The sequence below is a fragment of the Emydura macquarii genome, unplaced genomic scaffold, assembly GCF_026122565.2.
Source record: "Emydura macquarii macquarii isolate MOO-44397 ecotype Brisbane River unplaced genomic scaffold, CSIRO-AGI_Emac_v2 contig_2205, whole genome shotgun sequence".
NCBI lineage: Eukaryota > Metazoa > Chordata > Testudines > Chelidae > Emydura > Emydura macquarii.
In genome coordinates this window covers 16,220,166-16,236,574 of record NW_027132342.1, presented here as the reverse complement: position 1 = coordinate 16,236,574, position 16,409 = coordinate 16,220,166, and the positions used below count along the sequence as shown (strand labels likewise).

Sequence of the window (16,409 nt, the reverse complement as noted above, 5' to 3'; positions counted from 1 at the left end):
CTTTATTCAGTTTCAGCCCATTGATTCTAGTTATACAACCCCATGGCCAGATTGTGTCCGCCTACATAGGCGGCATAAAGCAGTAGCTGGGAATTCTTCTTTTGTAAAGGAAACTCAGTAGGAGAAAGAACTATTCTACACTGGTCTTTGCATAGGGGCCTGGCCAGGGAAAGAGGCTGCAGCTAGAGCATCTCTGGGGATATGGGCAGCTCGCTGTAACAGCCCCAGCCTCAGGCTGCTCTAACTCCCAGGAGCAGACTGGTTTCCCCCAGCTCCTAGAATCCAGGGGTTACTACGGAGATGGTACAGAGCCACCTTCACCACTCCCCTTCCAAGTTGCACTGAACACAGCTTTCCATAGCTCAGGACCCAGACTCCACTCAATACTCCTTCTCCCGGAGAGTTTTGCTACATACATTTGGTCCCACCAGTTCCTTAATTACTGTGGTTGCTGTTGTCCAACTCCCATTCCACGAGTGACACGCTGGACTCAGCAAGGACAAAGCATGAGGAGTGCTTTTTAAAAGAAAAGTTGGTGCCATTGCATTGCACTATAACATTCCAAATGTGACGCTAAGCAGTTTACCCTGGGATCTCTGCCAGTCAGGCTCCAAACAGAGCTTAGGGGAAAAGGGTGTAGCCCCAGCTAGTGAAATGTGTTGCTGGATCTCCATCAAGCTCCACTACTGACATTATTTTTTATTGCTATAAGCACCTGACACAGCTGGCAGCCTCTGCTCACAAGAAGACCAGAACTTAACATCAGCTCAGGCTTGAGATGTGGCACGTAAGCATGTGGCTAGAAGCTGGCACAGGAACAGCAAGGGATGCTGCAGGACAGGACTGAGATGCAGTACTGTGTTCCACAGAGATGCGTTCGCCCTCCAAGCTAAGTCACAGCACAGCTAAGACACCCCTGTGTATATATCCTTATGTAGCATGGACACCACACTCTTCAGGCTGCAGTGATGGCCACCATGATTCTGTTCAAGGAGCTAATGTCTGCCTTAGGACAAAAGGAACTTAGCCTATGCATAACCTTCATGTCCCATCTTGGGTCCAAAATAGAGGGATGAGAAGAACTGAACAGATCATGAAAAAGCCCAGTGACAAAGGGAAGAAAAATAGAAATGTTGTGTTTTTCTTTATTAGAGGCATCCATCAGCACATTAAAGCCCTCTCGAGTCTTCCAGAGGAGCTTAGCTCCAGCTGGCCTTCTTGCGGCACCCACAGAGATGACAACAGAGTCCAGAAACAAAACAAGTAGAAAACAAATAATAAATTAATGCCCTTAATAGCGTCTCTCACTGCCAACTGGTACATGCCATCCTTATGGACTCATGAAAAGTCAAAGCCTTTACCACCAACAGATCACTGCCACAAACAGAAAGCCACTATATGGAACTAGGACTCCACAAGAGGAGAGAGAAAGGGGAGGGATGAGTCAGGAGGAATCCTTACTTCCCCTGATTTTTCCTTTTCCCCTTGCCTTGTGTTGGGAGGGCCTTGGCTACGATTCCAACTGGGCATTCTGGCCCAAAGGCAGCACAAAATGGGAAACTGAATGGCCATGTAGCAACAGGGAGAGCTGTGGCGTTGGTAATTTAATTCTCCACACTCCTTACATCATGTGTCTAAAAAAACTCCATCTGCAGACACTGTTTTCCCCTCCCTGTAAGACTTTCTGTGTCCAGCCCCTTCTCTGATAAACAGCTACAACATCTCTTCCCCAGTTTTATACCGATCGCACCTCTTGGCACTTATGCACAGGAGGGGTGCACATGGCAGACTGCATCTTCAAGGAGCAAATCTGGTTAAGGCCAACCAGGAGAAAAATGTGTCCCCTGAGCAGGGGTAAATTTCACAAACCTTCTCCCATGAGCAGATTCACCTTTTGCCCCTGTACTGATGAAGATGGTTCCTCTCTGATAAAGGCCAATTCCCTTCTCTTTCATTGGGGAAGATGATGCTACAGGACACATGGTAGGGGCTCTGCGCAGCCCTTTCCTTAAAGGATTTCAGCCAACCCTTGTTGACTGATGACCTGTTTACATCTACCACTAGTTCTACACACCCGCTTGCTTTGCTTCTTTCTGTTCCATAGGAAAGAGTAACCAGAGGAGGTGGAGAAGAGGCAGATTCTTCTAGCATCCTCACTTCTACCTAGAGTCAGCAGGGGCAGTAGAACTGAAGACAACATTTGAAGCGGGACAGTAGAGAGGCAAAACTTTCTGACCCGAGGGTAATCAGCAGTGGAGCGAGTGGTCATGCGGACTTCAGCATTTTTCCATCAAGCGAGTGCAGATCAGGAGGTGCTGTTCTCGCTGTCCATAGTCATCCCTTTCCAGGTGCTTTTGTTAGCTGATGCAGGTAGCAGGAAAGGAGGGATGTGCCCTTCAGACTTAGCAGGATCCCCTCCGCAGGTGGAATCGGGGGGAAGGGAATTCCTCAAGGGGCTCCCCACAGTAATCCTCCCACCTCAACCTCTGAGTTGGGCAATGGAATGCTGGGGAAAGCTGTTCGGGCAAAGTGGGAGGAAAGGAAAAAGGGGAGGCTGGAAAGAAAGCGCACTTTGGGCCCAAGTCATCACAGCTGCCTACATCCGAAGCAGAGGAGGAATCCTTGGCTGAGCTTATACAGAAAATCACTGAGGACGAATCACCATGTGAAACACATTTTATCAATCTCTAATGTCTTTCCCTCCCACCGTGTCAGCATATTCAGGCATCGTCAATGAGCTTTTCACCATTTGCTTCCTCCTTCCTGCTGGCCTCCTGCTCTCCTACTTCCTCCTCCTCCTCTGTCCCATCTGAGAAGACATCCTTCTGACCATAGCTCAGGGTGGTGCGTGCTAGATCCACCTCGATGGGAAACACATCTGCGTCCCGGAGCACAGCATAGCAGTCATCATAGTACTTGGACATGCCGGAGACAAACCGCTGGAGCTGGAACACAATGTCCTGCACTGCAGAGGGGATGGGTTGGGAATGTATCAATGTAGAATATAGCAGATGGTGTTCTCCCTCTCACACACACACTTGCTTGTTCAGTGACCTGCCACCATGCCCGCCCGCCCGCCCGCCCCTCCCCCCACACCCCCTCCACAGACTGTGACCAAGCCTCCCTCCCCAAATTTAGCCAAATATTCCTATGCAGCAGTCACATTCATGCACAGTAACAGAAGGGTCCAGGAGGTTGAGGGAACCAGACTGGATGAGGTCAGCGAGATGCTGGCAGCAAATATTTCTGGGCTAAGATGAGGAGGGACCACAAGGACAAAGAACCTCTGCTTGGATCAAGCCCATAGGGGCCATGCAAGAAGGCAGTGACACTCACCATGTTTCTGGTCCAGCAGTTCAATCTTCTCCAGCACATCCTTCCTCATCCTGGCAAAGCGTGTGCGTGCCTCCTGGCGGCAGCGTAGGATCAGGCGGTACTCATAGTTCCCAGTGCTGACTCTGTAGAGGGGCTCGCCCAGTGCCTGCCGAGAACACCACATCATTTTAGAGACTTCCAAAAAGTGCACAGTGCCAGAGGGCTCATACACAGCTTCTTTACTGATATGATCCCATGAACCTTGGGTCACCGTGTGATCCTGATGAAACTCAGTACAGGAACCACTGATAATGAGGAACACTGAGCTAGTCCTAGGCAAGCAACGAGCTGGAGCCCAGAGCTCTGGGCATCCAAACATATTGTTAAAATGGCTACTTCAAAGGCCAAACCCGATAGTGGGGATGAGGCATCGGAGGCAGCGATCGTGAGGATCACTTACAGCAAAGCGTTTTGCACACACGGTGCAGGCTTTAAAGCCAGTGGAGCCAGGCATGGCTCAGCTATAGCCCCTGAGGACTGCTAACTAATTACTTAACTTGTCTAACTTAACACTAATCTATCACAATCAACTGTAACAAAGAACACACTAAATGCTAAGGGAGGCTACTTGCGGCATGCAAGAGACAAACGTTCCAGCAACCGTCACAGGTGGAAAGAAGGAACTGAGGGCCCGTGGGAACATGAGCGCGGCACTCCAGGGGGCACGTGAGCCGACCCTACAGGGAGTGCTAAGGAAAAAAAGTTCCAGGAATCTGTGCACGGGGCGCGCACACACCTATATTGGAATGGATATGAGCAATCACTTGAAGAGAGAACGAGTGTTACCATAAAACAAGGGAATGGGACTTTAGTCCCTTCAGCCCGAGAAAGTGAGAACAGGTAGCTAGCTGGAACTGGATTTCTTAGCTGAGTTATTGATAGGCACCAGTACCCAACAAGGCTAGTGTCAGGGGCCTAATGATTGTACGTGCAAGCAGGTGCTTGAGAAAATGCAGGTGAGATAGGTAAACTCATGCCAGTTTGTGACAGCTGCCATCCTGAAAGCTCCATCACCTTCATGTTGCCTCACACCTGAGCTTCAGGGATTCTTTTCAAATATACAAAACCCAAGAATAATATAGGGCAAGCCTACCCAGGGGCCCGTGTGTCACCTACCTCCAGTCATGGCACTGAAAGTCAATAAGGATGGAAATATTGATAGTCCCACAGCATATTTTTGAGAGGAAAGCAATAGGGTCTGGCTGCAGTACGGAGCTGCTGCTGCCTTAGGACCCAGGCGGAGCACGTTGCCACAGGGCTATAAAACCAGTGCAGGCTCCTTGCTGCAGGCAGTGGGATGGAGGTCAGCGCTCTCCTCCCCCTGGCTGTAGCAGAGAACACGGCAAAGCGCTCCGCCAGGGTCCCTAGGCGCTGGGTCCCTGCTAGAGTCAGAGGGAGGGGAGCAATGATCCTCTGTCCCCCTGACTGCAGAAGGGAGCCACTGTCTAGGGACCCAGGTGGAGCGCAGGGTTCCCTGCTGCAGCCAGGGGGATGGGAGATCCTCCTCGCTGAACTTCTTCTGTCTGTGGGGGGAGGGGGCACTGCCAGCATGCTGGTGGCCCTTCAGGGTTGTAAAAATCATATTTGTGGCCCTCAAGCCAAAAAGGTTGGGAACCACTGATGTAGATCATCATTGGATGTTGGATTACTCAAGTTTTACGGTTACTATAGAGTCAGCATTGTCTGGTCCGATGAGCACAGCACTGCGAACCAAGGACTCCAGAGTGCTAATCTCAACTCTGATACTGACTCCATCTCTGACCTTGGTCAAGTCACATGCCCCTTTTAAAGTTAGGGAAACTCAGACACACACAGGGCAGCTTTATTTATTTTATAAGGTACTGGTAAGGATTAAGATTTGTACAGCACTTTGAAGATTCACAAGGCTATTTTAAATGCAAGGAATTATTTTCTATGCCAGTTTGAGGATTTTACTGGATTTTTGGAAGTCTTGCAATTATAATTATATATATTTTTGAAGTACATTGTCACTAGGAGAGATTCTCCTGAAATCAATTTTCCTTAAAAACAATTACATACGCAACTTACAAACAAATTCCCATAAGTGGAGGATGCAGAGTATCTAATATAGGACCTAGGATAAACTGCATGTTATACTCAAGCAGAAACCGTTGAGGATTACTGTACAGTATTATCCTAACACATACTAGTGTTACTAGAAGAGTAGGACATACAACAGTTCAGTGAGAATGCAACAGAGATGATGATTGGTCCCAAAGGTTTGTGATGAGGTGTGTTTCATAAAAGTTATCATTTATATTTTCTGTGTAGCACTCAAAGACCTTCAGATTTGAACACTAACAATTAGAATGTATTATTACCAGGGCCTAGGAACATGTATTGCTTTATGCAGGCATATGTGTTTTTCTGTGGTTGCATGTGAGAGGACAAAATGCTACAGAAATACCACCTGCAATCCTTATTGTTGCAGCCTCGATACTCACAATGCAGCTGTATTCCTCGTCATCCATCTCCTTCACTTTCAGGCAGTAAGACTACAAAGGAAGGGTTAAGAACAGGAAATACCAAGGGTTAAAAAAATGTCATCACCACACAGAGTAGCGTGTTATCCAGTTACTAAGCAATCAGAAGTGCCAGGGGAAGCCCCAGCTTCTCAAGCTCTTCTCAAATGGAATGGCCATGGACACTGGGAGAAGCACAGCTGGACCAGATGCAATATCTCAGTTGAAGAATGAACCCATTTGGAGAAAGGTGAAGAAGGGCAAGTGTGCCCCTCCTGGAAAGCAGGCAGGGAGGAAGGAGTTGTTATTTATACTACAGTAGCACCCAAAACATGCTGGGCCCTGGATAATTATATAGGAAGACTCTGTCCCTCCCTAAAGAACTTACAATCTATAAAAAGTCCTGTGTTACGTAAAGTTTGGGACACCACAGTAGCAGAAAGACATCAGGAGGGAATAAATAAGAAAGCAATGAAATGATTAAAGGGCTGGAAGGATTGATTTAAGAGGAAAGATGGTCAATTGTCTAGCTTGGCTAATGGTCAACTACAAGTATCTGAAGGGTAACAATGCTGGGGAGAGAGAGAAAGTGTTTAGGAGATTCCAAAGGGTAAATTGTTTAGGAGCACCCTCACAAATAAGAACATTAAATTTAACTAAGCAATGTGTCATGTGAATATCAGGAAATGTATCTTAATGGTGAGGTCTATTAGGCTGCAGAATAGTTTCTCAAGGGAAGTAGTTGAAGCATGTTTCTTGAGTCCTTGAGACCGGAGAAAGTACTAGCAAAGTTAATGTATGGAATACACTTGACCAGGAAATGGAGTACATATGAATGAATAGATGTTTCCTGTGTCCATGTGCTATGATCAGTGGCGCACCGTGAGTCTCCGGCACCCGGGGGCCATACTTATCATTGGTGCCACCCCCATCGGCAGCACCCCACGGTGGTGGGGCCTGCGGGCCTGTGTCCCACTCTCCCCTACTCCTCACCCGTCAGCAGCAGTGCCCCGCGGGGGAGGGTGTGTGTCTGTGAGCCCATGTCCCACTCTCCCCCACTTCCCACCCCTATTGGCGGCAGCAGCGCCCCAAACGGTGGGTATGTGTTTCTCGGGGTCCGTTTCCCGCTCTCCCCCACTGTGGGGGCAGTAAGGAGGAGCCGTGATGGGCTCTGGTCCCCGAGGCTCCCTCTTTGCACCCAGTGCAGGGGCGGAGGAGCTGAAAGGATGCCCTGGCTGCCTGCAACAGGGGGTGGGGCAGCTCCTCTGAGGAGGGCCTGGCCAGCGCCCCTCCCCAGGCCAGCACCAGGGGCACGTCTCTCTCCCCCCCGCCACCACCCTCGGTACGCCACTGGCTATGATTCTCTGAAACATAATCTCCCCCAGATGTTTAAAAAAAAAAAAGAGAGAGAGAACAGCTCACCAAGTACTCAAACTTGACATCCAGGTATTTTTTGATGGTCAGTCTTGTGTCCGGAATGGCTTTGTTCAGGTATGTGTTCAGGTCCGTGAGCATCTGCAGGGAAAACATGTTAGTGAAAGAAGATAGTAAAGTGACAGGGCTCAGAGGGAAGAGGAGCATTAGAAGGGATCTAAAAGGACTTGATGGTCTACATGCAATAAGCAAGGGCACACTCAGTCTTGTTCACAGCAGGACAGATGTCCATGTCCCAGAAGTCACCAGCATGATTGGTACTATTTGTTCCCTTTTGTTGACAGTCTCAGCAGAGAGCTCAAGGACTGAATGGGCCGTACAGACATTATCAACAGAAGTGGACCCTCCAAGAGGAGAATAGGCATACTGGAGAGAGTGCGTGCAAGTGTGACAGTCAAGGTGTGGGGTGGCCAGAGGGAGAAGTTTGAACAACCATGTTCAAATAACGTTGCAAATTATAGATACATTTACAACTTCTACTCTGTCTCAACTGTCTAGACAGTTCCTTTAAAGAAAGTTTCAATGTTATTTCTAATTCTTCCCATCACAATTTTTAAGACCATACCCTCAAAGACAGACTCCTCCATTTCCTGGTCTCCTCTCCTACCCTTCCTCCCTTTCTCCTGTATACTAACACTGATCACTTTACCGGTTTGATAGTTTTCAGTAGGCAGATTCCAAATTTCTCGATGCTGCGATGGGCATCTGCAAATTTCACAAAGGCTTCACTTGCAGCTGGCTGTGGTTCCCGTACACCAATGACTGAGAAAACATCTCCAAATGCTGAACAAAGAAAAAAAATACATACAGATGGAGAAGGGGTTTATCCAGAGAAAAGCCTCCATGCCTGATATGAAAAACCATTCCCAAAGCTAGAATTTGGCCGGAGCAGGGTAACAATCCTATTCTTGCAGGATGTCATAGGTTCTTTAAAGACCACGAGTAGTCAGGGCCTCGCTTTTATGTCTCATGTGAAAGATGGTACCTATGTCCATTAACACCATGCTGGGGAATTGTTTCTGCACTGACTCAGAAGGAAGTGCACCACTTCCTCACTTATTCCTACAGTATCTAGTTTTCGTTGGGTGTTGTAGTTCAACTACTGATTAGGCCTGATGTTTGTGAGATCTGATGATATCATAGACATCCACTCCCCGATTCTAGGGTGGTCAACCTGCTGCAAGTCTGAAGATTGAATTCTTTCCAGTCTGTTTACCTCTGTGTGTCTGGGAGAGTTCAAAGAAAGCTCTAAGGAGACTCTTGGTGTGCTCTGTCATGCCTGTGATGGGGGAAGAGAGAGAGAATATACTAATCATCCCATTAACACAAAGAATGTACTCCCTCCCCTCAATCCCAATCCAGATGTCTGACAGAGGAGGATAATTTACCTTTGTACAGTTCTGCGGTCCTCTCCAGCTCCTCCAGCCTCTTCACCAATCCATCTAGAGGGGAATAAAAAACCAGAGAATAGTGGTTATGATGTTAAAAGTCCAGGGGAACATAGGGATATGACTGGCTGAAAGGAGAGGGCATTTATTTTATATGAATGGTTGAAAACACCCCAACCCCTTCTCAAAAGCCTGGCTCCTTACCCAACAGGTAAACCTTTAAAAAATAAATTCAGACTGGATTCAGAGTTTTATAATTCAGCTCACCACCTATTTGAAATTCACTGATTTTCACTGTTCAGTTGTGTCCTATGAACTTAGCTAGCAGTTAAAGAGCCCCATCAACATTATGGCATGGGCTGTGGATACAATCGTGATATATAGTGGCACAGCATATTTCCTACAGAGGGGCATCCCTATTTACAACAGTAATAAATGACAAGAAGGCAGAATCTTGAGTGAATAAAGTAAAGCTTGTGTTTAAGTAACTATGACAAATAAGAAGGAGGGAGAGGGTAACTGCTGGATAATTACTACACCCCTCAGATGAGAAAGCTGAATGAATTTCACCAGAAATGCCCAAGTTCAGCCATACCCTACCACTAAACTAAGACAGAAAAGGTTGTACATGAAAAAATGCCTGACAGACATTAACACAGCATCTTTTATCTAGACATCTCACAGTGCCTGACACATTCATTTATTATTTGGGGTTTGGGATTAAACATATAGGACAGTAATGAACTCCTAGACCAGGGGTGTCAAACTCGCTGATGGTGACGGGCCATATTTGCATAAACTGCACTTCACAGGGGTCATGCAATACCCTCCCCTGTCCTACACTATTAGAAGTTGAAATCTAGGCCATATGTAACTGGAAAAGTTGTTTTCCCTATACTTTAAAATTTAAAATTTGACCTGCAGCCCCAATCTCACAATAATTTAGGAATTTTTAAAACACATGAAAGGGTGGCTCTATTAAAAGAGAATCACTTCATTTACCACTGAAATGCCGCTACATCTGGACTGGAGAGTGGCAGCTGTATAACTGTACATTACGCTGCAGTTTAGCACAGGAAGTACAGAACTGTCATATCCATTTGTGACTGCAGAGGGAACTTTAGGTTTGCATTTTCAGGGTGTGACTGACACCATTATGAGGGACATATCCATTCAGTCAGGGAGACTTTTTTGCATTCAGGCTTATTATGCCCATGAGACATTTGCAGGCAGTTCTGTAGTGTGTTTCAGACAAGGTGACTATAAGGTGTGACATGACACAACAAAACTGAAACAAATGCCTGTAGTCTGAATACACTTTAAAAAACGATAGGAATGATACTAGCAGACATGAGAACTGTTGCTTATTGGTATAATTATTCTGATCTTGCAGAATGATTGCAACCTCACAGCTTTTTGATTCAACAACACAGCATCGCCATGCAGTCATAACACTGCAATGCTGCACTACAAAAAACATTTAGGAATCTCTCACTGTCCTGTGATCTAAGGACATGAGACTGTCTCGTGCAAGTATCAGGAGGAGTTCCTGCCCTAGTCAGACCCTTGCCACCATGGCACTACTGGGCACCACCTTAACAAACACTGCGCCTGCGCCCCCGTAACATTATTGAATACAGCTTAACTGACATTGCCAATAGCCAACAGGAAGGTGCCTTTCTGTATAGCTGCTTACCGTTGCAGAGGATAGCTCGGCTCAGTCCCAGGGCATCTGCTGTACCCGAGCTCATGTTCTCCACCAATCGATGCTTCACTTTCTTCAACACTAACCCCCCCCCAAAAAGAGTCAAAACCCAGGATCAGGATAATTTCCAGTCACAAAGAACACACTTAACAAAACTCTCAAGCATCAGCTACCGAACTGGCAGATTGAGCCTAATTCAGCAGTGCTTAGAGGAGACTGAGAACAGAAAGAGAATGTCACAGAAATTACATGCAGAAAAGATCTGAACTTGGGCTAATGAGGCGTGTTCCCTACAATATGTTCTTTATTCAAGTCCTATATACCCCGGGAAATGGGGCTTCTACAACTGCCTTTGGAAGACACTGCCTACTAGAGCTCATCATAGGAAATACATCCTGACATTCAAGACCACTTCTTGCTTACTTTACTCACGTGATTCCTTCCAATGAAGTTAACAGAACAATGTGTAAGTAAGGCAAGTAGGATTTAGTGCTCAGCCAAAATTTGCTTTTGCTTCATTTTCTCTCATGACACTTAGTTAAAAGTCCTTGTACTGTCCTTAACAATTCCTCTCCCTATTTGGTGATCACCCCCCTAAAATTCTTGAAGATAATTATGCTCTTTTTGTAATCCTATGTCTACGCTGCTTATATTTAGGACCTGATTTTCAGAGATGCAGAGTATCTGCGGTTCCCAGTGATGTCAGCTGAAGTTGCGGATACTCGGCACTTCATTATTTGCTCTTATTTTTCCCCAGAAATCCATCGCCCAGCCTCTGTGCATTTTTGGTTGCTCTTGTCTGAGTTCCCTTCAGTTTGTCAGCATCTTCACTGACAAAGGAGAATGAAAACAAAAGGAAATACAAATAAGAGAGGCTGCCCTTTACTCTATGCCTTGCTCAGCTTTTCCAGAGTGGTGGGAATGTGGTCATGTTTAAAGGGGAAACTCAGGTAGGTTAAACTCAAAATAAAGGTTTGGTTTAAAAAAACACATTTTACAAAACCCAACATGGAGAGAAATGTCATAATGATTCTCTAAAATAAGATTAACTAAAGACAGGGGTTTTGGATTGAAATCTTTCCATGCACGGTCAGAAATCCAAATACACCAGCAAACAGGAGAGTGGATGAAAGACAGTATGTGAAACTGACTAGTTGAGTTTTACTGTCCAAACTGAACACGATGAAGAAAGCAAGCAAACAGCAAAAGTGATAAACCTAAATGAATTTTGAATAGTCAAGTATTATTAGTAACACAGGGAAGAACTTTAAAAAAACAAACAACCCAAGTTCTATCTTGTGTTCATTTAAAAGAGACAACATAACAGCACATACTGAAACAAGTTTGATTTTGATTTTGGATGGGAACTCTTCACCATCCTCCCCCTACCCTGCATATCAAGGGAGAGTAAGAAACCAGCATGTCTTACCGATATCCAAGGACTTGCCCTGCTTCGGGTCAGCTTGGAGTTTGTTGTAGTGAATCGTCACTTCTCCCTGGGTGGAATAGCGAAACCAGAACTGTTGTTCTGGAACTGAGCAGTAAGGGCCTCCTCTACTGAAGGACAACAGTTTATAATCTGTGACCCAACCTGTTCCACTGGACCCCTCCTACTTCTTACCTTTACGACCTGTATCATTTTGGCCACCTCCACTTTGGTTTTCCCTTTGACTGACTTTCCATTCACTCCTGTGATTTCATCACCAGCTGCCACAGTTCCATCTACGGCTGCCGGAGTGTTATCAAACACCTAAGAGAGAAGAAGATTAAAGGAAATGGGGAGCTAGAAAGTAGCGCAATTAGCCTTATTTATGGGGCATCCTCTATTTCTCTTCCCTTCCCAACCCATAATCCACAGACACTCCACAAGAATCTGAGGAGAGCTGAGGACCAGTTCTTTCTAACTTTACTCTGTGCTTCATCTAGGGCAGGGGTTCTCACCCTTTTTCTTTCTGAGGCCCTTCCCAACATACTATAAAAACTCCAGCACCCAGAAGGGAGGGGGGCCCTTGGGACTCCTGGCTTCAGCCAACGGGTGGGAGGAGAGCCTTGAGACTTTAGCCCTGCGGGGCTCCAGCCATGGGAAGCCGGAGCTCAGGGCTTCTGCCCTGCAGGGCACCAGGGCTCTGTGGGGAGTGGGAGGCTTTAGACCTGCGGGGTCACTGGAGCTCGGGCTTCAGCCCCAAGGCTCCGCTCCCTGCTGGGATGCCAGAGCTCAGGACTTTAGTCCTGCAGGGAGCACTGAGGCTTGGGGTTCCCTGTGGCTCTGCTCCCAGTTTCAGTTGCGCAGAAGGTGCCAGGCTTCAGCCTCACGGCACTGCTCCTGGCTTGAGGCCCATAAGGGCACCAGAACTCAGGGTTTTAGCCCCATGGGGAGTGCTGAGGCTTGGGGCTTTAGCCCCGCATGGAGCACAAAGGCATCAGTCCCATGGCTCCAGCTTCAGCCCTATGGGGGGTGCGAGGGCTCGGGACTTTAGTCTCCAGGGGAGTGCCGGGGCTCAGGACTCACCGCAGCTCCACTCCCGGTTTCAGCATCACGGGGGCTCAGGATACTGGGCTTTAGCTGCAGGGCCCTGCAGCCCCCTGAAACTGGCTTGTGGCTCCCCAGGGGGCTGCGGACCCCTGGTTGAGAACTGCTGATCTAGGGCAGGATTTCTTGAAGTCTAATACATCACATATGGCACTCCACTCTCCTACCCCTTTGAATTTTAATATGTTCCCAACACTGCTGATTCTCAGGTGCATGTGTGAATTCAGGAACCTTAATCTTTGTCCTTTCAGAACTATTTCCAGCTAGCATGATAAACTTATGCTTGCTGGAAAAGAGAGAAGATGCTTCGCACTCTGACAAAAGCAGAAAAGGGAAGATTCTCCATGCCCCCATCAGCTTCCGTCTGTCAAGCTTAACATTGCATCACAAGGACAATACCCTCCTCTTCCATGAGTGCCCACCTGAACAATATAGAGACAGGGACAGTACTGTGCTCCTCCCCCAATACTGATCCCAATCAGATTCTGAGAGTCCTTCTTCAAGGTTACTGTCCCAGGAACAGTGGGGATCCCACTAAAACAATACATAGAGAGAAATGATAAATGACACAGGTTGGTATAACTGTATCTGCATGCAACAGCTAAAATGTATAATCTGAAAATATGCCAGATACTTCTCATCTGAATTAATCATATTACAGCTGCTGTTTAGCCTTACAGCCCAGATTGGCAGGACCTTGCCAAAACATGATTTAGATATGTTTATTTGAAATCACTAAGTTAAATAAGTTCCACAGGGGTAGCCGTATTAGTCTGATCTTAGCATAACAGTGAGAGTCCTGTGGCACTTTAAAGACTAATACATTTATTTGGGCATAAGCTTTTGTGGGCAGGAACCCACTTTGTCGGATGCATCCAATGAAGTGAGTTCCTGCCCACGAAAGCGTATGCCCAAATAAACTTGATAGTCTCTAAGGTGCCACAGGACTCTCGCTAAGTTGAATGAGAGGCTAATGATTATGTATATGATAACGGAAGTAGCCTACTGAGCAAATTCAGTGCTGCTGTCAAAACTTAGCCCCTCTGTCTTCTGTCATTGGGAATGGGCAGAGAGTATTCCCACAGTATCTTTTTCAGAGTTTGTGAGGAGTAAAGATAGAAAAGACACCCCATAATTCACTGAGAAGCATACTTAAGACCCTCAAATATTTTGGAGGCTTTTTTTTCAAATCTCTGTGCAAGAGTTAGGGTAATAAATACAAAATATAAATACGCCAGTCAATGGAATCCCTCAATTTACACTCCCCACCCCCAACCCTTTAATTTGAAAATAAAATTCTAATGCTGTAATGCTGGGGAATCTCCACGTGCCTGTCATAGACATAACGATTATACACTCCCCCACCATTTCTTCCCACTTCAAAATACTTCCCTCCCTACCCTTCCAGCTGCTTGCTTTGAGCACATCCTGGTTACAGCTCCTTAGGCCTGGTCTATACCTAAAACTTAGGTTGACCTAGCTACATTGCTCAGGACTGTGAAAAATTTCAAATCCCAGGCAATACAGTTAGGTCAACCTAATCCCCACTGTAGACACAGTGAGGTTGACAAAAGAATTCTTCCATCAACCTTAGCTACCGCCTCTCGAAGGGGTGGATTTACTACAGTGACGAAAAAACCCTTCCATCACTGTAATATGTGTCTACATGACAGCACTGCAGCTCTCCCATTGTTGTGTGGACATATTCTTAGTGATATTCAGTTGTTGGGAAAGGGAAGTGAAGCACTTACAGTTTATCCTCCTCAATGTCATAGTCCAAGTCTCCAAACATCGCTCTGGCTGTCTGGAGTCTTTTGGCGTGAGACTCCGTTTACACCAAAGTGCCTGGGAAGAGAAAAAAAGAACAAAACTCAGTAAATCTAATTATCTCAATTAGTGGATTCATCTATACTTGGCAGCTAAAACTGAAGAATCAACCTGTGCCCTCTGTCAGACCCTTTCTCTCTCTCTCTTCCAACTGGGGATGGAGCTGTCAGTCTCTCTCCTGCCTTGGGGAAGGAAGATTCCCCACTTTGGGCAGGGGATGGGGAGAATGATGCTGTTTTTGTCTCTTTTCAAATTCAGACATTTTGATTGTTTCCCAAGCTACATAAGTACTGGCAATGCTTGGGACAAAAGAACACAATCCATTTTGGAAGCTGATTCTGTGTGTGGTGTATCTGCTTAGTACAATACTTTTCATTGGTATCTGGGGGTCTTAAACCCTGCATCCATTTAGTATTTCAGTTTTTCCTTGATTCTGTGGCAAGTTGACAGGCATCTCACTATCCTCTGCCTCCTTCCTCCTGGGGCCTCACACAGTTGCCCCTCACCGTGCTTTTTCATGGACAGTCTTCTCATTTTGGACCATTGGAGGAAGTATCTTTCTCCTTATTTCAGAATGGAGGGGAGCAAACCTCTTCCCCCTCTTCTCTGTCACAGCAGCTGCCCCGTGGTTCCTCGCTGGCATGCTCGGAGCCTCCCAGGTCCCCTCGCTCCGTGGGGGCAGCTGGCAATTCGCGCAGGGAGCCTGCCTGCGCCCGTGGGTCTGTGAGAAGGTGCCCACCACCTTCGATGCTGCCGGGGGCCAAATGGGGGAGGCCTGGGGGTGGGGGGCTGGGGATCCCCTCGCTGCTGCTCGAGGGGAGGTGACAGCAGCAGCAGACGAGGGGCAGGGCCCAGGCTAGCACGGGGGGGGGGGAGGGCGTAGGGAGCAGCCCCGGGGACAGCGGGCTCAGGCTTCGCTCGCGCACGGGGTGGGGGGGGGGCAGGGCAGCAGGGGGCTAATGGGAGCCCCTCAGCCGCTACCCCCCGGAGGAATATGGCCCCCCCTTGAGGCGGGCAAGACTGGAATGGGGAGGGGGGTGTTGGTCGCTCACCGGAAGCGGCTGGCTCGGGCCAGGCACCTGCATCCACCTGCCGTCGCTACCTGTCAGAACATCCCCCTCCTCCACGTCACTTCCGGGCGTGAATGACGCCACCTCCCTGACGTGAACTCCCATCCCCAACCCGCTTCCAGCATGGGACGGAGGCGAGCGGGTGTCGGGAGCTGCCCCGCGCGCTCCTCTCGCGAGAACAGTGGCCGGGTTTCCGGGGAGACAGGGAAGGGAGAGCGGGTTGCCATGGAGACAGAGAGGGCCCGGGCTGCTTTCGGAACAACCCCTGGAGGAAGGGGGCGGGGCCTCGATCTGGGTTCGCCCGCCCGCCCGCCCCCCTCTCCTGCCGTCGCCATGTTGGGGGAGGCAGGGGACGGTCTATTGGAGTTGGCCCTGTGCGGCGCATGAGTCATGTTGTGTTCTGCTGGGGGCATGGTGGCGCAGGCTCCGGACTTGCCCTGAGGAGATCTGAGCTCATTTGCCGGCCCTGCCACGGACGGGTGCGACCATGGGCAAGTCACTCGGTCAGCCACGTTCCTCAGATCTCCAGCTGTGACATGGGGCGACCCTTCCCCACCTCCTCGTGCCTGCTGCAAAGCGAAGCTGCAAAGCTCCCAG

General features: G+C 47.9%; 1 protein-coding gene across 3 annotated transcripts; it reads right to left on the bottom strand.

The window, feature by feature from the left end:
* Positions 1 to 1,131: 1,131 nt before the first annotated feature.
* Positions 1,132 to 15,932, bottom strand: PICK1 (protein interacting with PRKCA 1). Of its 3 annotated transcripts, none has more exons than XM_067559470.1 (13): positions 15,795 to 15,932; positions 14,667 to 14,760; positions 13,338 to 13,449; positions 12,007 to 12,135; positions 11,815 to 11,881; positions 10,377 to 10,466; positions 8,681 to 8,734; positions 8,509 to 8,571; positions 7,942 to 8,075; positions 7,281 to 7,373; positions 5,841 to 5,891; positions 3,337 to 3,481; positions 1,132 to 2,965 (listed from the first exon to the last, which is right to left on the bottom strand). In XM_067559470.1, exons 2-13 carry the CDS (start codon positions 14,705 to 14,707, stop codon positions 2,721 to 2,723), a joined length of 1,224 nt encoding a protein of 407 aa, XP_067415571.1. In that variant the 5' UTR covers positions 14,708 to 14,760; positions 15,795 to 15,932; the 3' UTR covers positions 1,132 to 2,720. The 3 variants fall into 3 exon arrangements, with proteins under 3 accessions (XP_067415571.1, XP_067415572.1, XP_067415574.1); XM_067559471.1 differs by lacking the exon at positions 15,795 to 15,932 and adding an exon at positions 15,249 to 15,265; XM_067559473.1 differs by having other exon boundaries at positions 2,659 to 2,960.
* Positions 15,933 to 16,409: the final 477 nt, after the last annotated feature.

What these genes read in the sequence shown, in the direction of transcription:
- PICK1 (XM_067559470.1), bottom strand. Translation starts at nt 14,707, where the DNA reads ATGTTTGGAGACTTGGACTATGACATTGAGGAGGATAAACT. An exon ending in CCTGTCTCTATATTGTTCAG is followed by an intron (nt 12,136 to 13,337) that starts GTGGGCACTCAT and finishes CTTCTCTCTTAG; the next exon opens with GTGTTTGATAACACTCCGGC. An exon ending in ACTCTCCCAGACACACAGAG is followed by an intron (nt 8,076 to 8,508) that starts GTAAACAGACTG and finishes TTCTTTGTTCAG; the next exon opens with CATTTGGAGATGTTTTCTCA.